The sequence below is a fragment of the Calidris pugnax genome, unplaced genomic scaffold (assembly GCF_001431845.1).
Source record: "Calidris pugnax isolate Ruff unplaced genomic scaffold, ASM143184v1 scaffold12, whole genome shotgun sequence".
NCBI classification, from domain to species: domain Eukaryota; kingdom Metazoa; phylum Chordata; class Aves; order Charadriiformes; family Scolopacidae; genus Calidris; species Calidris pugnax.
In genome coordinates this window covers 3,160,063-3,181,915 of record NW_015090767.1, presented here as the reverse complement: position 1 = coordinate 3,181,915, position 21,853 = coordinate 3,160,063, and the positions used below count along the sequence as shown (strand labels likewise).

The 21,853-nt window shown below is 38.7% G+C and overlaps 1 protein-coding gene across 1 annotated transcript; it reads left to right on the top strand.

Annotated features, from left to right (window-relative positions):
• The first annotated feature begins 574 nt into the window (after nt 1-574).
• Nucleotides 575-21,781, top strand: LOC106885126 (PHD finger protein 3-like). Its single transcript, XM_014937047.1, has 13 exons — nt 575-1,055; nt 1,173-1,500; nt 2,688-2,865; nt 5,306-5,456; nt 5,576-5,732; nt 8,651-8,767; nt 10,282-10,413; nt 11,241-11,364; nt 11,878-12,073; nt 13,064-13,211; nt 15,311-15,400; nt 17,250-17,445; nt 18,708-21,781. Exons 2-13 carry the CDS (start codon nt 1,177-1,179, stop codon nt 20,885-20,887), a joined length of 3,993 nt encoding a protein of 1,330 aa, XP_014792533.1. The 5' UTR covers nt 575-1,055; nt 1,173-1,176; the 3' UTR covers nt 20,888-21,781.
• The last annotated feature ends 72 nt before the right edge of the window (nt 21,782-21,853 follow it).

The following is a 21,853-nucleotide window of genomic DNA, read 5'->3' as shown; positions in this document are numbered from 1 at the left end:
AAAGCAGATCTTTAGTAATGATGTGTAAGAAATAATTGTAAAAAATAAAATTACTACCAATTAAGTCTCCTGAAATAGATTTACTGAGGTGTTTGATTTGTCTAGCTTTGAAATTCCTCATCTTTCCAAAACAGTTCCACTGGAAATTGTACCTTCCAGTGCAATTAGATAGATACTAGTGTTATTAGTGTTAGTGTTAGATTAGATTAGATAATAGTGAATTCTAGGGAAGTTTTCAAAATGCTTCTGTAAAATAGTCAGAAATTACGGTTTTATTTTAGACCAAGTGATCTTGACAGCACTTTGAAAATACTATCTGGACCTACGGATACTTTTACTTTCAAAATAATTAAACAGTTTAGGTGACCGAGATGAAGAGGGTCCTTTAAATGATACTCATTTTAGTGTTTGAAACATTCTTTAAATAACTACTGGCTCTGAATAAAATAGCTGAGCAACACCAAAGTGGAAAACTAGCCAGATGGAGCTGGAAACCAGACTCTTGGTCCCATATTCTCTAGTAAAGAGTCCTTGGGGTTGGAACTAGATGATCTTGAAGCTGTCTTCCAAACTAAGCCATATGATGATTCCTTAACTTTCTGGAAGTAATTCAATAATAATGAGCTAAGGAATGTGATGTAAAATACCAGCTCGTTTGGAATGACTTGATGTTCCTGTGCTGATAATATTTGTCAAAACGCTTGGGTATCTCTCCTATGGAAGATGGCAGTTGATATTTCTGCTGTAAGGATGGTGATGAGAGATGAAGGAAAGCGAGGATAATGTCCTCTGGCAAGAAAATTTTCAAAAAAAAGTTTGCTGTTTTTGAGAGTTGTGGATATATTTTTTTTTCTAATAAATTTTTTTTTAGACAGCAGCCTGAAAAGGTGCTGTGGGTAGGACTTGGGGGCAGGCAGGTTACAGGCAGACACAACGAGGCTATGATATTCTCTTGGACTATTGCAAAAGGCAAAAAACCCCTGTTTCTCAGGAAGCTCATACCATGTTGTAAGGCTGGAGGTGGATGTAAAGCTCCAAAGAAAATCACTTCTCAGGTAAGAAGGAATTGTTTGAGGTGCACAAATCAAAACAATTATCGCTCCGTTGTGCTGAAGTTGCTGAACCTTTCTCGTAACCTATACATTGATTTATGCCTTATTTTGTTTTTTTAGGTTTATGGTGGGCTGCGGTAGATGTGATGATTGGTTTCATGGTGATTGTGTTGGACTGAGTCTTTCTCAAGCCCAGCAGATGGGCGAAGAAGATAAAGAATACGTGTGTGTGAAATGCTGTGCTGAAGAAGACAAAAAAATGGAGTGTTTTGATCCAAGCGTACCGGACGCTCAGGTGAAACTTGAAATCCACAGAGAAGAAAAAGCAACCGAGTGTGAAAAACCGGGGATGTCGAAGCCAATAGCTGCTTGTAATATAAATGTAACAGCTGAAAAAACAAAGCAAACTGAGGACGCTGGGAAGCACAAAGTCAAAATCTTCAGACGGGTGAGTCTTTTCTAAGTTCTGACAATCATTGGGGGTAGAAGGAATTTTCTCTTTACCCCCTGCCATTTAAAATACCAGGTAACAGACGTTTTTATGAATCTAATTTAAAACTTTTCCATTGTTACTTTCAGAGTTACGAACTAGCTTGACTCTTTTGGGATGATAACTCCTTATACTGAGCCCGGTTATGTGCATGTTGTGTGTGTGTATATGCATGTGTGTAGGTAGAAATGCTGGAGAACTTTGTGCATTTATCTTTCAGATTTCTAAAGGCTTTTACAGGACATCTGTCAATTTGCTCTAAGATGCGTGCAGATCTTTTAAATATCTGGAAAACAATATAAAAACAATATTCCAGTTTTGGCGTGCAGATCTTTTAAATATCTGGAAAACAATGTGAAAACAATATTCCAGTTTTTTGTTGTTTAAACTACAGATTGTACATAGAAGAAAATGCCTAACATTTTAATTTCTACTTCCTTTGTGTCTCATTTGTTTAAACTACAGATTGTACATAGAAGAAAACGCCTACCATTTTAATTAGGGCCTTTCTGCTTCCTTTGTGTCTCATTCTACTAACCAAAGCATAATTTGCAAGAGCAGTGAGATGTTTTTATTACAATTTTTTAGAGTCTTTTAATAGATAGCATCATATGCATCGTAACTTAATCATCAGTAATCCTTTTTGTCTTATTTCTGAACAGTAGTATTGTAATTCTGGCAGGAAAGCTATTTGATTAATTTTGGTTTATAAGTGACTTCCTGTGAATACATGTTTCCAACTGGTTAAGGGCTGTTCATTGGTATCCCAGACCTTCCAAAATACCTGAAAACATAGTGGTTTTCAATATAGAGCTTGACTGCAAATTGCCTGTGGTGTGTCTTCGGCCAATATTTCAAAAAGATTGTTGAGGAATACTTGGCAGTGATTTGGGATATTGTTTAGTAACTTTTTAGAAAATATTATACAAGGGATATTATACGAAAATGCGATATTATAAGAAAATATTATACGCCCGGGGAATTCATTATACAGTCTACTTCAGAAGAAAAAAAAATGGGAAAATTGTGTGGCAATTAGATAGTGGTTCAGTGTAGTGTTCAGTGGCATGTGAAGGTGTGCAGTAATTGAGAGGTGGTTCTGTGTGGCATTCAGTGGTGTGCTAACATGTAAATATTTATTTCAGGAATCTGGTGATGGGAAGAATTTGTCCGAGTCCAGAGACTCGGATACTAAAAAAGGGCAACATGTTCCTGCTCGAAAAGGATCACAAACTGCTGTCATTCCTCGGCGCTCCCCTGACGATAAAAATGAAAAAATAAGTAAAGAATCCCTTAATGTGGTTGAAAAGTCCATGAAATCAGGTAGTGAGTTTTGAATTAATTCACACATGTGCAGTGAAGGATGATGAATTTCTTTATAGTATCAGTTTCTCAAAGCACATTTTGTAGTGCAAGTGATGATGATCTGGAGAGCTGTTTCTTCCCATGATGTTTATTATCTGTATTTCTTGATTCTCTTTAAATTTTAGTTAGCAGGTAAATGTTTCTTGTGGAGATATGTGACTATTTCCCATTTGAATAGTAGGGGATGCTCACATGAGCAAGAATGGGTGAAAAAGTACACAGAGACACCCATGTATCAAACTTCATTTCACATTGCAGAAAGCTTTGAAATTCTGTTTGATAAAATACTGTGAAAAACTTAATGTACATAAATGTTTTAATTGCTATATAAACTATACTTTGACTTACTGATGTCTTTTGCACAAATTGACTAATAATAGTATCGACTCATCTCAGAGGGGGACATTGAGAGCTCAGCATGCAGGATAGATTTTCATCCAAATTTTATTTGAAAGGTTGAAGGGACATATTTCCCCTCCCAGCAACCTCTGTCCCCCCGCTTCCCTTCCAGGAAGCATTATTCTTCTAAGATCATGGTCATAGGAAATTATTTTCACTTGGGACTGAAATCTCAGCAGCAAAAGTAGTGAGATTTTGTGTGAGAACTGTGTCTTTATATCCTGAACTCAAGCTTCGAATTCTTGTCTTAAAAACAAAATAAAGGAGTCTGTTCTGATCTTTTGCCAATGCTGGTACATTCTAGAAGCTCTTTTTGGTGGAAGAAAACACTAGGAAATGTCAGGGTTAAGTGTAAATCTCAATGTAAGTATTTTATACCAAACGATGCCTCCTAAACTTCAAATACCTTGTTGTTCAACTTTGAAATTCCGAGTTACAAAATAATTGACATCCTTTCTAACTGTAAATTGCACAGAGTGCAGCGAGTCTTTGGCATCCATGAAATAATTGAATCGTTCTAGAATATATTGATTGAGCTAGGAGATGACAAAAAGAGTTGTTTTCAGCGACGATTTCAGAATAGAACTTAATATAAAAATCATTTTTAAACAGAGGGGAAGCTTGGCCTGCTTCTTTAGGACAATTAGCATGAAATTATTAAGCAGCACATTTGTTTTAAGAGATTAACTGCTGTGAATTATGCTTCTGCTTTTATTGTTTATTGATAATCTCGCCCATCGCTTCCTGGTTAAGGAACTGTGTTTTCAGATGGTTGAAACTGGCAAATATGCAGAAGTTTTCAATTTTCCCTGATTGCTACATCTTTGGAAAGGTTTTAATCCAGTTCTTTGTCCTTATTCTGAGGAGGAGATAAAAAAAAATATGTATTGTGCAAATAAAAGCATTATTAGAGTTGCTTTACTTAACAAGCCTAGCACATGGATACTTTAGATCATGGTACAGAATGGCAAACGGCTGTCTCAGGTCTGTCCTGCCTCGCTGTCGAGGAAGGGGCAATCAGTAATTTTGATAGGGATCAAATTTGCATTAATGAGAGAGTTGATCCGACCCCACTGTCTGCCCAACAGAAAAGAAAATCTGTCTTTTTATAGCTGCTTGAAACTGCAGTAAGTTTACTTCTGGTATTAATGCATTTTAAGTTGCACTCAATAGGCGGAGGTAATAATAAAGAAATGCTTCTTTTTACCACCAGGCACTCGAGTTGGATCTTTATCAGTCTTCAGTTTGGGGTTTTTTTTCAGAGTAGAAAGTGAATAAATAATATTGGTTATTTCCCATTGCTTTCATAAACAGAAGGCTACTGCTCCAAATTAGTGACATGTTCAGGTGCTGAGACAAACAAGCTTTCAGTTGACGCTCTGCAAATTAAAGTTTGAAGGAATTTGGGGTTTCCTTTAATGATTTTAATTTGATTAGAAATTTCCGCTATTATTTATGACACAAAGCTTATAATGGCCTCCTTTAAGAGTGGCTGTTACCTGAATCAGAAGCTGAGGTTATTATAGTTGAAGTAGTTTTGATGGCTAACAGATACAAAAATGCGAAGTTTAATGAAAAATGCTATCTTGAAGTAAAGTTTAATATACTTACAGTAAGTGCTTCCCAGTATATTATTTCTCAGTTTACTCACTAAAAAATTAATCTGGGCTTTTACAGAAATTCAGAGTCAAACATTCTACTTAAGATCAACTTAATAAGCACTGGTCATCTTGGTTCAGTGTAGAAGAAAATAATTTAAGTCAAAGAGCAAAGGTCCTGTTTGTTTTCGCTAAGGAATTTTTTTCTGGATTAATCTATGTAATATGAAATCCGAACCAAATAAGAAAAAAAACCAACCCCAACAAACCTGTGAAGCCATTCCTTCTCCTTGAAGGTCAATTCTTAGCAGTTTAAAAATAAAAATTCATGACATCTAGCAACAGTCAAAGCTTATAGCGGTGGCTTGAGAAGCTTACGGTTGTTAACTCTGTTTTGATAGGTGTTCATGAGAAACAAGAAATTAAGAAAAAGAAAAATGAGAAAGGATCCGTCAGTGCAACACACCTGCCAGCCGTGCCAGCTTCCAAACCTTCTGCTGATCAGATAAGACAGAGTGTCAAGCAGTCTCTTAAAGAAATTCTGATGAAAAGGTAAAAGATACATTATTAGATGAAATTATTAAGTTGTGTTTGTATTTCCTTTCTTTCAGAAGGCAGGGAAAAATTACTATTTGGAAGCATTAGGTAATTCCCCTTGTGTTCTCTCACAGATTGACAGACTCCACTTTGAAGATTCCTGAGGAGAGAGCAGCGAAAGTTGCCACAAGGATTGAAAGGGAGCTGTTTTCTTTTTTTCGGGACACTGATGCAAAGTATAAGAATAAATACAGAAGTTTAATGTTCAATCTAAAAGACCCTAAAAATAAAGTATGTATTATTTGTTTGTTGTGCTTTACAGAAATGTTTTATTTGCCATAGATTAAAGGCATAGTCTTCTATGTAGATAAATTATTAATTCTTTCACAATTTATCCTGTTTGCTTTTCTTTTTCCCTGTAGGTTTCCTCATCTCTTTGATGTCGTTTGTCCTCTTGTGCACTCAGAATTCTTTTTCCTTTGTTCCCCATCAGTAATTTTCTGCTTCTTGCTCCCAGTGTACTTTTTATAGCGGGGTTTCAAAGTGTGGTGGAGTTTAAGTGTTTGGCTTTACTGCTGATCTGCTGTTTGGGTTTCCCTGTCATCCCCCCTTCAGCTCTTTCCTGCTCGCTGCATTTAGTTTTGTTTCTCTCCAGTAGCTCGTCTCACTTTTTTTTTTCATACCCAGATTTCTCAAGCTTGGTCTTCACTCTCTTTTCTGCTCCCTGTTCAACGTCATACTCACCTTCTCAGCTTCTGGGTTTGGTCCTTTTATTAGTTATTCTGGTCAAGTTGCTTTGTCTGTAGTATTTTACTATTAAAATTAACCAACTGTAAATTACATGAACAGGCTAAATTCTGTTGCTGGCTTCTCTTTGCTCATACTGCTAAATTATGTGGTTGGTTTAGGTTTTTTTTACCCTAGGAATTCAGTAAGTCAAGAAACATAGACATCCTTTTTAATATTAGGTTCTTTCTGCTGTGTAACACGGGAGATTTTGCACCTTTTACGAGAAAAATGTTTGAATTGCTGCTGCAATGGGCATAAACACACTTTCTGCTTTGGAACAACAGCTAATTATACATCTGCTCATTAAGGGTATACATTCTGTTACATAGTAAATTATTAATTCTTTCACAATTTATCCTGTTTGCTTTTCTTTTTCCCTGTAGGTTTCCTCATCTCTTTGATGTCGTTTGTCCTCTTGTGCACTCAGAATTCTTTTTCCTTTGTTCCCCATCAGTAATTTTCTGCTTCTTGCTCCCAGTGTACTTTTTATAGCGGGGTTTCAAAGTGTGGTGGAGTTTAAGTGTTTGGCTTTACTGCTGATCTGCTGTTTGGGTTTCCCTGTCATCCCCCCTTCAGCTCTTTCCTGCTCGCTGCATTTAGTTTTGTTTCTCTCCAGTAGCTTGTCTCACTGTTTTTTTTTTCATACCCAGATTTCTCAAGCTTGGTCTTCCCTCTCTTTTCTGCTCCCTGTTCAACGTCATACTCACCTTCTCAGCTTCTGGGTTTGGTCCTTTTATTAGTTATTCTGGTCAAGTTGCTTTGTCTGTAGTATTTTACTATTAAAATTAACCAACTCTAAATTACATGAACAGGCTAAATTCTGTTGCTGGCTTCTCTTTGGGTCTTCCCTCTCTTTTCTGCTCCCTGTTCAACGTCATACTCACCTTCTCAGCTTCTGGGTTTGGTCCTTTTATTAGTTATTCTGGTCAAGTTGCTTTGTCTGTAGTATTTTACTATTAAAATTAACCAACTCTAAATTACATGAACAGGCTAAATTCTGTTGCTGGCTTCTCTTTGCTCATACTGCTAAATTATGTGGTTGGTTTTGGTTTTTTTACCCTAGGAATTCAGTTCAGTAAGTCAAGAAACATAGACATCCTTTTTAATATTAGGTTCTTTCTGCTGTGTAACACGGGAGATTTTGCACCTTTTACGAGAAAAATGTTTGAATTGCTGCTGCAATGGGCATAAACACACTTTCTGCTTTGGAACAACAGCTAATTATACATCTGCTCATTAAGGGTATACATTCTGTTACATAGAATACAGAATCAGAGAATCTTCATGGTTGGAAGGGACCTTTGAGATCACCGATTCCAATCATACACACACACACAGAGAAAAAAACCAACCCCCCCAAAAAAGCCCGAAACAAAACAAAAAAAACAAACAACACACAAACCAAATCGTTCAGTAAGTCAAGAAACATAGACATCCTTTTTAATATTAGGTTCTTTCTGCTGTGTAACACGGGAGATTTTGCACCTTTTACGAGAAAAATGTTTAATATTAGGTTCTTTCTGCTGTGTAACATGGGAGATTTTGCACCTTTACGAGAAAAACATTTGAATTGCTGCTGCAATGGGCATAAACACACTTTCTGCTTTGGAACAACAGCTAATTATACATCTGCTCATTAAGGGTATACATTCTGTTACATAGAATACAGAATCAGAGAATCTTCATGGTTGGAAGGGACCTTTGAGATCACCGATTCCAATCATACACACACACACAGAGAAAAAAACCAACCCCCCCAAAAAAGCCCGAAACAAAACAAAAAAAACAAACAACACACAAACCAAATCACCCAACCCCACAATCTCAGGCACTAGAGTATGCCCTGAAGTGCCACCTCTACACGTTTCTGAAATGCCTCCAGGGATGGTGACTCCACCACCTCCCTGGGCAGGCTCTTCCAGTGCCTGACCACCCTCTCAGGAAAGTCATTCTTCCTGATATCTAATGTAACCCTCCCCTGCCCCAACTTCAGACCATTTCCTCTGCTCCTGTCATGATTCCCTTGGGAGAAGAGGCCAACCCCCACCTCTCTCCACCCTCCTTTCAGGGAGCTGTAGAGGGCAATGAGGTCTCCCCTCAGCCTCCTCTTCTCCAAACTAAACATGCCCAGTTCCCTCAGCCTCTCCTCCTATGACTTGTTCTCCAGACCCCTCACCAGCTTGGTGGCTCTCCTCTGGACACGCTGCAGCACCTCAGTGTCCTTCCTGTAATGAGTGGAGTTCTGGAATTAAGCTTTTTATGTTATAAAATCTTGTACTGCTTCCTACAAGGGGAGATAATTATAAAACCACATGATCCATGTAGTTGTACAGAATACGTTGTATGTTGCTTCTCTGTGTTATTTTCTGCTGCGAGCTGTTGCGTTGATAGCAATAGTTAACTTTTCTTCTTTCCTCTAGATATTATTTAAGAAAGTACTGAAAGGAGAGGTTACTCCAGACCATCTAATAAAAATGAGCCCAGAAGAACTGGCTTCCAAAGAACTGGCTGCTTGGAGACAGAGAGAAAACAGACACGTGAGATTTGTCGATTTACACTGTTCAGTTGACTGCTTAAACATATTTAAATCCCTTTTTCAGGTTAAGCCTGTGTAGAAAGAATGCATGTTGCACAAAGCAGCTCTGACTCATAAGAGGATCTCTATAATTTATTTAGTGTTCAAAACCCAAAGGGATTGTTTGGACAGAAGTGAAAGAAGTGTAGTAAATTCCTGAAAGGGGGAAACCGTGCATTTTCCTTTGCCGTGCAATTTTGTTGCTGTTTCCTCATTCTTCCTTTTGTCTCAAAGACTGAAGGCTTCTTTGTCCTTATTGCCAACATGATTTTAAAGCTCTGGCTGGAGCTTTTTAAACACCAGTTTCTTAGAAATGGAGAGAGATCTCTTTGGACAAACCAAACTCAACTGGTGGTTTTTGTAGCTTACGTACTGATGGAGCATGACAATTCACCCATGGGTGAAATGACTGTATTATCTCAAAATTGTTCTGAGGGCCTAGAAGGGCATGAAAACTCTGTTTATTCTGTAACTGTCTAAAGCCCATCTTGACTAGTACGTGTTCATTGCATTTATTTTTATAAACATCAATAAAATACTGAAAACAGACCATAAAAAACATTATTCCGCTGCTGTGAGGAACAGCTTTGAAACAAAAGCCTACACTGCTCAAAATTTACTGAAAATTTACAATATTTCCTAAATATTTCAGAGAAATGCTTCAAAATTTCTAGAAGTTGAAGTGTCATGCAACATGTAAAATACAGTAAAATGATACATTGCTATTTATTTTCCATTTTCCTATTTAAGCAAGACTTTGAGAATGCTTCATACTAATTTTTATATTTATTTTTTTAAATTTCCCCAGTGTGTTTAAAAGTAACTTGTAGGTATTTGGCAGACAGATAAAGCAATCGCAGGATCCTTGTTTCCTTATGAAACCAGGCTTAAAATATTGGGGAGAGCCAACACAAACTGTTTCTGGTTTAAAAAGTAGAAATGTGCTTTAAGAAGCAATTTTAGAAATAATGGTTTATGTTTTATTTTTTTGCAACAGAGCAAAGCAGCAGAGCTAGTCACAATTAGCATATCATTGCTTTAAGTGTACATTTAAATGCTTTTTCTGAGGTAGAGCTTTAGGTTTATGTACTAAAAAACAAGCTCTTGAAAAACGATACAAATCTCTATGTATTTATGTCCTGCATTGTCTTTAAAATTATGGGAAAAGATTTGATCCATTTTTTTTTTTCTTTAGCTGTTGGAAAAGCAATTAGCTATCTTTAAATGTAGTGTTGGAGGTCTGCATTATAACTAGTTTAAGTACATGCCTTATAAATGCTTGCAGCACTGTAGGTGTAGTTAGACCCACTGCTTGTGCATTTGCTTTATGAGACTACTTGAGTCTTGCAAAATAAGAATATATTCTTTTTTTTTTTCTAATTTTCTTAATGCAATCCTATTTTCTGTTATTGTTTTTGTGGGTTTCCAAATTTTCTTGCGCGGAAGTAAATATACGTAATTTCCTGTTTTTTACAGACAATTGAGATGATCGAGAAGGAGCAGAGGGAAGTCGAAAGAAGACCCATCACAAAAATTACTCACAAAGGAGAAATAGAAATTGAAAGTGAAACACCAATGAAAGAGCAAGAGGAAGTCATGGAAATCCAGGTGGAAAATAAAACGTGGCAACACAGTGTATTTAGTTCATAGGCAATATGTGTGTAAAGTGGATTGTTTATGGTTGTGGTGTTCAGATCTGTTGTTATATTTAGGTCTTCTTTTTTTTTTTTTTTTTCCCCAATGGATTTTCTAATTGCAATCCTATTTTCTGTTATTGTTTTTGTGGGTTTCCAAATTTTCTTGCGCGGAAGTAAATATACGTAATTTCCTGTTTTTTACAGACAATTGAGATGATCGAGAAGGAGCAGAGGGAAGTCGAAAGAAGACCCATCACAAAAATTACTCACAAAGGAGAAATAGAAATTGAAAGTGAAACACCAATGAAAGAGCAAGAGGAAGTCATGGAAATCCAGGTGGAAAATAAAACGTGGCAACACAGTGTATTTAGTTCATAGGCAATATGTGTGTAAAGTGGATTGTTTATGGTTGTGGTGTTCAGATCTGTAGTTATATTTAGGTCTCTTTAGGGTTTAATTTTTCTTTTATCCTCACTGACTTTCACTCCTGGGTATAGTATTTTTAGTTTTTCCACGGTGTGTCCATGACTGTATGATGAATTCTGGTAATAGCAGAAAATACTATAAATCTCACCTAAAATATATTTAGGAATACCAGTTCCTTCTTTTAATGCATTTGTAGATTTTATGTTAGCCTTTTAGGCTATACAGCGGAAGGAAGAGTTTTATGTCTGAAGGGAGGAAAATACCATAAAATAATTAAGCAAAGTGAATAGCAATATTAGGAATATTAACAGAGGGGAGAAAAAGAAGAAAAAAAAAAAAAAGATAAACTGAAATGTGTTTCACTTTTCTTAGGAACCTAATATGAAGTCTGAGAAGTCAGAGGAAGCTGAAAAAGAAGTAAATGAATCTGCATCCCCGGACACCACAAGTCAACATAAAAATCATCTCTTTGATCTTAACTGCAAAATCTGCATAGGTAATCTTGAAAAGCGTGTCAAAATAAATACATCCTGCTAGTATAATGCTTTACAATCATAAATATCAGTATACAACAAGAATGTAAATAAAGGGCATTTTTTTTCCCTACTTTGCTGACAAAGATGTGGAAAAGCAGTGGTTTACTTCATAATTTGCAAAAGACACTATTAAAATGATAGGCTATAAATTGGTATAAATTTGTCTTCTATTTAAAAAAAGAAAGACTGCAGAGAAAGAAATCCCTTTAATGGGTGTATGTGCTATTGTTGATTCCTCATTTCTTTATCCTACCCCATTACAGTGGCAATATTTATGTATACATTGTGTATATTTATACAACATTGTAAATGTATACATTATATAAAGATGTGTAAAACCTATCATTTATTTATCCCATCCCACTTCAGTGATGATATGTAGCATTTTTGCTGTGTCTTCCCTGCCTTCAGAGGAAGTCCTCTTCCGTTTCTTTACTTAAAAAATAAAACCCATTGCATGTCATTCTCTGCAGGCCGAATGGCACCACCTACTGATGATCCCTCTGCCAAAAAAGTGAAAGTGTCCGTGGGAGTTGCGCGGAAGCCATCGGATAACGAGGCAGAGAGCATCGCAGACGCACTTTCTTCAACATCCAGTATTTTAGCTTCAGAATTACTGGAAGACGATAAGCAAGACCCATCAAAATCATCATTCACACCTCTCCCAAAGTAATATAAACTGTAGAAGTGGTATTTTTTCGGTGGAAGACGTTATGAAGCTTGCTAAGCTGTTACGACTAAAGCTAATTTTTTTTTTAATGTCATTTCATTAATCCACTTGTGTACTTGAAGTTGCACACCTCTTCTTAGGAATGGGGTTCTCTGCTGGAGTAAATGATGCTATGCATTTATATATAGAATGTATATATATAGAATGTATAAATGTCTATATATAGAATATATATTGTTAGGATTACAAACTTCTGATTACAACATTTTCTTTTTGGGGGAAAAGTAAACTTCCTTACATTTTCTGGTGCAACTAAGTCTAAAAAGGCACGTGAATTCATATTAAAAAAAGTCAGGATGGTAGATTTCATACTGTATTTTGCTATTAAGGAATGTAGTACGTGCAGTGCTGCCTTTGAGTGTGTGTGATGTGTGTATGTGTATATATATATAAAGCTAAGGGATTTGAGATCACACTAAACAGAGCATTTACACTGATAAATCAGACTCAGTTTCAGATCTCAAAGCGGGGCTTTTCTAGAAATGACAGTTAAGAGTAACTTGTTTGATGTTTTGCCATATTTGCTGTCTCAGGGTATTCGGGTGGTGAGCAGACAGTGGTGCAACAAAACACAGGAGCTAGGAAAGCAGGATGAAGATAGGGCAGCAGGCAGGATGTTGTCCTGTGTTTCTTTGTGTGGCCTCTTCAGTAATAGCTCTTGAACTAAATAACTTCTCCATTCTCAGAGGATACAGTGGTGATATAATGTGCTGCTTGTCTGGTGGTCCTTTATCAACATGTGTCTACTCCACTGGAGGATGGGAAACGTGGTTGTCTGTCTCATTTCATTGATGCTTAAGTATGCTTAGCTGAAAAAGGAAATTCTAAATGGCACATAATTTCTTTTACACAGAAAGATTATGATTTACATGATCGTGCGTAAGATACCGTGTTCTCAACAAACTGGGTTTTTGTTTATTGTTTTTTAGGTCAGAAACGCCTGGTACTGTGGAATGTGAAAGCCTGTTTCTGGCACGCCTGAATTTCATCTGGAAGGGTTTTATCAATATGCCTTCAGTGGCAAAGTTTGTTATTAAGGCTTATCCAGTTTCTGGCTCTTTTGAATATTTAACAGAGGTATTTATATTTCCTGCGAAGAATGAAAAATCCATTTATTAACTTTAGTGACTTGTTTACCTGGAAGGCTAATAATAGTATAATGATGAAAGGCAGTGAAGCATGATCATTGTAAAGTATTTGTAGAATAAAGTGTTTGTGGGAGGATGTGGATTAGGGGATGTATTTGTAAGTAAGTATTTTTCAGTTTGTCCTTCATGGACCCATGGCTCATCAGGATTCAAGTTCTTTGATACGTTTTAAGATGTTTTGCTCTCATTTCACTGTAAGATATTTCTTAAGGATGAGCAGTAGTATTTCCAGAGTTGGTTTTATGTTGAACTGGTTTTTGTTTATTATGGAGCTGCTTCTGTAGTATAAAGTAGCAAGGGAAAGATTGGACCAGATTTGCTACTGAAATAACTACCTTGGTGGCATCCATTTTCTGAATTAGAGGTGAGAAAATTGTAGTACAGTTTCGAATTCAAAGCACTAAACAAGTTTATGCCAATTTTTGGAAGAGAATTGTAGAATCCTAGAATCATCTAGGTTGGAAGAGACCTTTAAGATTATCTAGTCCAACCATCAACCTAACTCTGGTAAACCAAAAGAAAGCCATACCAAAAAAAAATCCCACATTACTGAAGTAAACCAAAAGAAAACCATACCAAAAAAAAAATCCCACATTACTAAAGTATGTCTCTAAGCACTGTGTCAACCTGTCTTTTGAAAACCTCCAGGGATGGGGCCTCAACCCCTTCTCTGGGCAGCCTGTACCAATTCTTAATGCCACCTCCCTGGGCAGCCCATTCCAATTCTTAATGACCCTTTCAGCGTAAAAATTTTTCCTAATCTCCAACCTGAACCTCCCCTGGTGCAACTTGAGGCCATTTCCTCTTGTCCCATCACCTGTGACTTGGGAGAAGAGACCGACCCCCACCTCTCTACACCCTCCTTTCAGGGAGTTGTAGAGAGCAATAAGGTCTCCCCTCAGCCTCCTCTTCTCCAGGCTGAACACCCCCAGCTCCCTCAGCCTCTCCTCACAAGACTTGTGCTCCAGACCCCTCACCAGCTCCGTTGCCCTTCTCTGGACCCGCTCCAGCCCCTCAAGGTCTTTTTTGTGGTGAGGGGCCCAAAAGAAGAGGTGTCTATTGGTGGTTTCTGCTGACAGTGTGAGAAGTCTTCTCATCTTCTACAACAGAAACCTGCCTAACAGCAGTTTATTTTTTTGCCTATCAATCTGGTGGCAATTCTGGTCTTACAAAGACTAAACAGTCCCTGAAAAAAAAAAGTTTATGTAGTGTTCTCTTCAGTGTCTGAGAGGCTGAAAAGGGTGCAACTGCTTATAATAATTGCCTTTGTGTCATCAAATAAAGATCGGAGAGCTCAAAAGGCTCGATGTTACTTCCCAGTGACACAAGATGCATCAGCTTTCTAATTAAAAGGACTGAGGTCTTCTATTAATGTGATTATCTTGACTTTCCTGTAACTCTTCAGTGAAGTGCAGGGCATGCAGTGCCCTTTAATACTGAGGGATTGTTTAATGAATATAATGTACATTTCAAAACTCTTCTGCTTTATTTCAAAGAAGTGTTTTTCTGTAGGTGTTCCTAAATCATTCTGAGAGTCTATTTTTCTTACTTATGAATAGTAATTTCAGTAATATCCCAGAACAAATTTATGCCTACATATACACGTGTCTGTAGGTTATGTTTTTTCCCTCACAATTAAGATTCTGAAAGTTTATTATATTCCTTCATAGACGGGGGGGCTCTCACAGCAGCTCGGTCTTACAGATAACTGGAGTGTTTCCAGAGCACAGTACGGTTATGTTTGCAGTTAATGTTACTGAAAGAAATTATTTTGGGGAAGGTTTAGATGAACAGGATTGAATGATAACTAATTCAGTTCTGATAATGAGCTTTGCACTGAAAATCTTAGTTTAAATAACCAACATTTAAAAGTAAATTAATTTGCTTCTACTATTGTAACTTCTACTGATATTTTAAAATTACGATACAAGAATTTGAGTATGTTTTGAATACGTGCAATAGATACTGTGTGAAGGATTTACCACAACTTTTACACTGTATTCAGATATCCATTGTCCTTTCTCCTAGGATTTACCTGACAGTATTCAAGTAGGTGGCAGGATATCTCCTCACACTGTCTGGGAGTATGTAGAAAAAATCAAAGCTTCAGGGACCAAGGTAAGCATTTTACGTATGGATGGAAGGCTTGCTGTTCAATGTACATCCTACTCACACTAAAGGAGCCTTTTGTTTTTCCTGGAAGGTTTGTGAAATACATGAGGTTTGAAGGATAGGTTACTGTTGGTTATGTCAAATGCGATGGATGGTGGTTCGTTTTCTTACTATCTAACCATAACCTGTCATTTTGTGTTTAAGAATACTTATATTTCTTTGAGACAGCAGCTCATTGTGAACGTTTGGACACATATTTCTTTGAGACAGCAGCTCATTGTGAAAGTTTGGACACCACTTCACGTGTCTCAAGTGTCACTCTTTAGTTTCAGTACTGTTAGAGTATTCAGAGCCAGCTCAGTGGTCCTCTGCTGGACCTGTCCCACTGTATGCAGGTTGTCCTCATGCTGGGGAGCCCAAAATGAGAGACTGTTCTCCAGATGCTCTCTCATGGGTGCTGGATAAAAGGGAACACTCATTTCCCTTGGCCTGGTGGCCTCTCTGATTCTGACACCCAGCACGTAGTGGGCCTTCTTGGCATGGACACGTTGCTGGTTCACATTCAGCTTGTCCACCAGGACTCTCAAGCTCTTCTATGCCAAGCTGCTTTCCAGCCACTCTGTCCCTGGTACCTGGGGTTGCTCCATCTCGGGGAGCAAGCCTTTGAGTTGGCCTTTGTCTGACCTTTGTGAAGGTCACCCCTTTCTTTTTGTCCTCATGCTGGGGAGCCCAAAATGAGAGACTGTTCTCCAGATGCTCTCTCATGGGTGCTGGATAAAAGGGAACACTCATTTCCCTTGGCCTGGTGGCCTCTCTGATTCTGACACCCAGCACGTAGTGGGCCTTCTTGGCATGGACACGTTGCTGGTTCACATTCAGCTTGTCCACCAGGACTCTCAAGCTCTTCTATGCCAAGCTGCTTTCCAGCCACTCTGTCCCTGGTACCTGGGGTTGCTCCATCTCGGGGAGCAAGCCTTTGAGTTGGCCTTTGTCTGACCTTTGTGAAGGTCACCCCTTTCTTTCAGCCTGCTGAGGTCCCTCTGAACGGCAGCCCATGCTCTTCAGCGTGTTGATCACTGCCCCCAATTAGGTGTCATCTCAGTTTTGGAGGGTGTCTCCTGTCCCGACTTCCAGGTCACTAATTACAGAATCACAGAATCTTCTAGGTTGGAAGGGACCTTAAAGATCATCTTGTCCAACCGTCAACCTAACTGACAAAAATAGACACCCACACAACAAACAAGGAACACCATCACTAAACCATACCTCCCAGCACTACATCAACCCGTCTTTTGAACACCTCCAGGGATGGTGCCTCAACCACCTCCCTGGGCAGCCCATTCCAATGGCTGAGAACCCTTTCAGTGAAAAATTTTTTCCTAATATCCAGCCTGAAAAGCCATTAAACAGTATCAACTCATGAGCTGGGCTTTGGTCATAATTCCGGGATCTGAATACTGGTTTTCCCCCATTATTAGTGGATTTCTCAGACACAACACAGCTTTTGAGTAATATTAAGGGTGGGGAGGGGAATAATTACTTGGAAGCTGGCATGCTTCCCTAAAACTTGTTATTTAGCTGGCTGATAAAATGCTGCTTTTTTGTTACTCACTGTAATTCTTTTTTTTAAAATTATTATTATTCTAAATGCTTTTTATTCGTTTCCTCCAGTTTTCCTTAATTATTTTTCTCCCTGTCACTGCTCCTTCCCTCTCCTCTGTTTTTCTCTGCATTCTTTTTCTCCTCTTCTAAACTGCGCTTTTAAATAAAGAGCGGTCACTAAAACAATTGCAATTTCAGAGAAAAAACGTATCTGACCATCTATTTTTTTTCCTTTCTCTCTCTCTGTGCACAGGAGATCTGTGTGGTTCGCTTCACCCCCGTGACTGAGGAGGATCAGATCTCCTACGCGCTGCTCTTTGCCTATTTCAGCAGCAGGAAACGCTACGGCGTGGCGGCCAATAACATGAAGCAAGTGAAAGATTTGTACCTCATCCCTTTAGGTTCCTCAGATAAAGTCCCACATCATCTTGTGCCTTTCGACGGGCCCGGTAAGTACAACTTGGAATGTGGAGCTCAGTTATCAGAAGTTTACAAACAGAAATATAAGAGAAAGTTAAATTGAAAGCCGCCGGCTGTTCTGTTTAAACACACTGTGAGTTTTCCGTGGTGTTAATTAGCTTCCTTGAAAAGACCTCAACTCCCCATTATAAGGTTATTTTGATACTCTAAAATACTGTTGTCAAAAAAATTAGGGTGTGTAACTTTGTTTCATGCATCCTTCCTCTAACTCAGGTGGTGTTGTAGGCTGCCATCTCAGTAAATTCAGTGATGCAAGTCAACGATGACAGTAGTCATACCGAGTTCCAAATTGATACTGTAGCTTTAAAATAGTATTTCTCATTTTTTTGAAATGTACTAATTACTTCTTTCTCAAGTGTTCCAAACTCCCTTAAAAAAAACAAAAAAAAAAAAAAAAACAAAAAAAAGCCAAACATTTGTATTTGTAGTCTTGTGTAGAGCTGGTAAATTTGTTAGAAAATCTTTTACTTTTGGAGAAGTTTATTTTCCAAGACACGTCCCTATTACTTTGTTCTTGAAATGTTCAAAAGTTCCAAAACCCCCTAAAAAAAAAAAAAAAAAAAAAAAAAAGACATAGAAAGTTGAAAAAACAAGTGGGCCAGGAAGAAGAGGTCCCAAAGGGGCTCTCAGTCGTTCTCCTCACACCTGAGTTGTTTTGTAGCAATTTATTTGGGTTGTAAAAATTTGTGGATCTTTCCTTCTTTTGAGATAGTGGAGAGAGGATGAGCTACAACTCGTAATTTTAATTATTTTTTGCAAGAATCTAAATTATACTGAACGAAATCCATGGTGAAGAGATAGCTATTCGTATGCCTTGAAACGCACTGCTTTCCTGGAATGAGGGAAGCATTTTGGAAAGTCACTCTTGGTCAATCTTTGAAGAAGTTAGCAGATAGAAGACTAATACAGGGTTTAAGTTCTGTGTGTTCTCTTACATGACTAGATATTCTATATCTGTCTTGTATTCTGTATTAGGAAGTTGTAGTGGGCGATATGTACACTGCAATTTTAACTTGCAGTGTTTGAAGTAATAATTTTTATGTTGGAAATACATTTATTTTTTTAAATTATTTTAAGTATTGTTTGTTATGTTTAACGATGGAGACTTCAAATGTTAGAAAAGGAGTGCTTTCTATAATATATTGTAAGGGTGTGGGGATTATTTTTGTTAAAGTTATTGCCTTAACCAGAACATAAGACGGTGATAAATTGCTGTTACAATTTTGTACAGGGATTGAAATACATCGACCAAATTTGTTACTGGGATTGATAATTCGGCAGAAAATGAAGAGGCAGATCACTGCTGTTGCCAGTGTCACCAGCAGTTTTGCGGATGAAGCTTCTGAAAGTACCTTGAGTAACCTGCCACCAGAGAAGAAAAGTAAGCCCAGCAAACCTGATGTCTCCCATCACGAGCTGGCGCTAGAAGAAGAGGAGGAAAACGATTTTTTCAATTCCTTCACGACTGTGCTGCACAAGCAGAGAACTAAACCTCAGCAATCTAGTACAGAAGAAGTTCCAGCAGTTATTGAACCACTGGTGGAAAGCAGCAAACACGAACCACCGAAGCCTCTCAGATTCCTTCCCGGAGTCCTGGTTGGATGGGAAAATCAGCCTTCTACACTGGAGCTAGCAAATAAACCATTGCCCGTGGATGACATTCTCCAAAGCCTGTTGGGCACGACGGGGCAGGTGTATGAAGGCAGCAAGTCAGAGACGAGTCCCAGTGAAGACATACCGTTATTAAACGAACAAGCAACCCTAAAAGAAGAAAACATGGATGTTGCTGAGGTATCTACCGAAGTTGGTGAGACAAAGACCGGTTTGGATGACCCACAAGAATCCACTAACGCTCCTGTGACAGTGGATGCAGCAGCTGTAGGGACCTCAAGTTCTGCAAGAAGCACTGGATCTTTGATGGGGCTGAGTCTTAAGGGAAAGCCTCCAGATGTCTCCACAGAAGCGTTTTTAGCAAACTTATCTGCTCAGTCGCAGAACAAAGAAGCTGAAGAAAGCAAAGAGAATGACCCAAAGCGGCAGTTACCCGACAAGGACAGTGTTGCACAGGAGGTTAGAAGGACTGCAAACTCCAGCTTTTCTTCTTCCTCATCAAATGCAGGGAAAAAACCCAATGAGAACAACGGCAACGTAGGCTCTGCTGAAGGTACCGCCGCTAATACCTCTAAATCCCCATTTATTAACCTTAAGAGAGACCCGAGACAGGCAGCTGGACGAAGCCAGCAGACAAATGCTTCGGAAAGCAAGGAGGGAGAGGCCAGCAGAAATGAAGACCAACAGAACGCTCCAGGAACCGACCCGACGGAAGCAGAGAACAACCAGCCTCCTGGAGAAGGAGGGCTCAACCCCTATCAGGGCGACGCGCAAGGCGGCGAGACGCAGTACGGCTCCGCTGCAGCCAAGGGGGACCCCGCGGGGGCATCGCAAGGGGAGGACACCCGGCACTCGCAGGAAGATGCCCTGAGGCAAAACATCGAAACGGTGAACTCGTTCAGAAGAGGACCAGCAGCAGCTTCATCTCATTTCGAAACGGAAAACTCTTCCCGTTCGGAATTTATCTCCAAAGTCCCAAGCCCTGTCACGAGTGGCAGCTTCCCGTCCGTTAGGCCCCCGCCGCAGAATTTCCAGCATCCCAAATCCAACCCGCCTGGATTTCAGTTCCAGGCCCCCGCGCCTCATAACTTCCCTCCACAAAACAACCCCATGTTTGGGTTCCCTCCTCACTTACCGCCTCCGCTCCTCCCTCCTCCCAGCTTTGGCTTTCCTCAAAACCCCATGATGTCCTGGCCACCAGTAGCTCATTTATCAGGTCAGCCGCCGCACTACGCCGGACCCATGGCGCCGGGGCTGCCGGTGCCTCACAAACAATCAAGATTTTTGGGGCCAGAAAATTTTTTTCAGAGTAAAGACAGCAGGAGGCCGGAAAGACGCCACAGCGACCCTTGGGGCAGGCAAGAGCAGCACCTGGAGAGAGGGTTCAGTAGAGGGAAAAACGATCAACACAGACAAAGGTTCTACAGCGATTCCCATCACCAAAAGAAAGACAGACATGAAAAAGAGTGGAACAATGAGAAATACTGGGAGCAAGATGCTGAAAGGAACAGGCGCAGAGACAGAAATCAGGAAAAAGAGAGAGAGAGGAAGAGTAGAGAGGAAGGACAGAGAGACAAAGAGAGATTGCGATCCCCGCACGGCGATAGGGCTGCTGATGGAAAAAGCCCCAGAGAGACTAGAAATCCAGAAAAAAAAACGGAGAAGCCTAAAAGTGAAGAGCAGGCTCATGAAAAGGATAAGGAGAGGGAGAAAAGCAAAGAGAAGCATAGAGAACGAGAAAGTGAAAAGAACAGAGAGAGGCACAGGGACCACAGTGACAGAACTAAAAGCAAAAGGTAAAAAGATGCAGGCAGTCTTCGAAAATCCTATTTAAATAAACTGTTAGAGTAATGTCATAAAACTTTGTATAAAACAAACAAAAAAAAAAGCAGCAGCCTGCTAGGATGGTGCCATCTTTTTTTATTCCGTGTTGGTGTTTTGCAGAAACAAGTCTGTGTTTTGGTACCACTCAATGTACCAATACTCATCCTTTTTTTCATTATACCAACTATCGCTAGAAGTAGGAGTTTAATATTTTTAAAAATTTTACATTGCTGTATATTCAAAATTTTAAAGATTTCTTTTATTAATATGCAATAAAGGCTTAGAAATTTTCTTAGCTGATGAAGTTGGCTTTAGTCAAGTCTGCAATATAGTCGCTGCCTTTGGTAATTTGTGCTCTCTTCTGTTTTAAGATGCTCTGATGATTTTCAAGGTGAATTTCATACAATAACCTTCTTTTTAAATTGCACTGTTTTTAAAGACTGTAGCAAAGCCTCAGAATCTACACACATTACAAGAAAATATAATACTGCTCCGTGGTGTGAAGAGTTGTTTTTTTTTTAAGAAAAAAAAAATATTCAGAGTACAATAAAATAATTCCAAGTGTATTTCATTAGTTTTTCAAGTATTTCCTAAGCATCTGAAGCAGTTTGTGACCAGAAATTGGAAGGCTGAGCTGCTCGAATGTTATTGCTTTAAACTGCACTTGTTTTAATAAGAAAGCATTTTAACCTAAATTCTTGAGAATATGATTTGTAGTAGTAAATTCATTTCTCCCACCATTTTCCGTGCTTCAAAAACTTGAATACCTAAGCTTGTACATTACTTTGTGTTTTGCTATCCTTTTTACTGTAAAATGTAAATATTTTAAGGGATATTTTGATTCTAAAATGATAAAACTTTCTCACATACTGTGTGTGTTTGATTTCATAGGTGTGGAACTGCAGGTGGAATGACTCGAGCAGGCTGGGTTACAGAACCCAC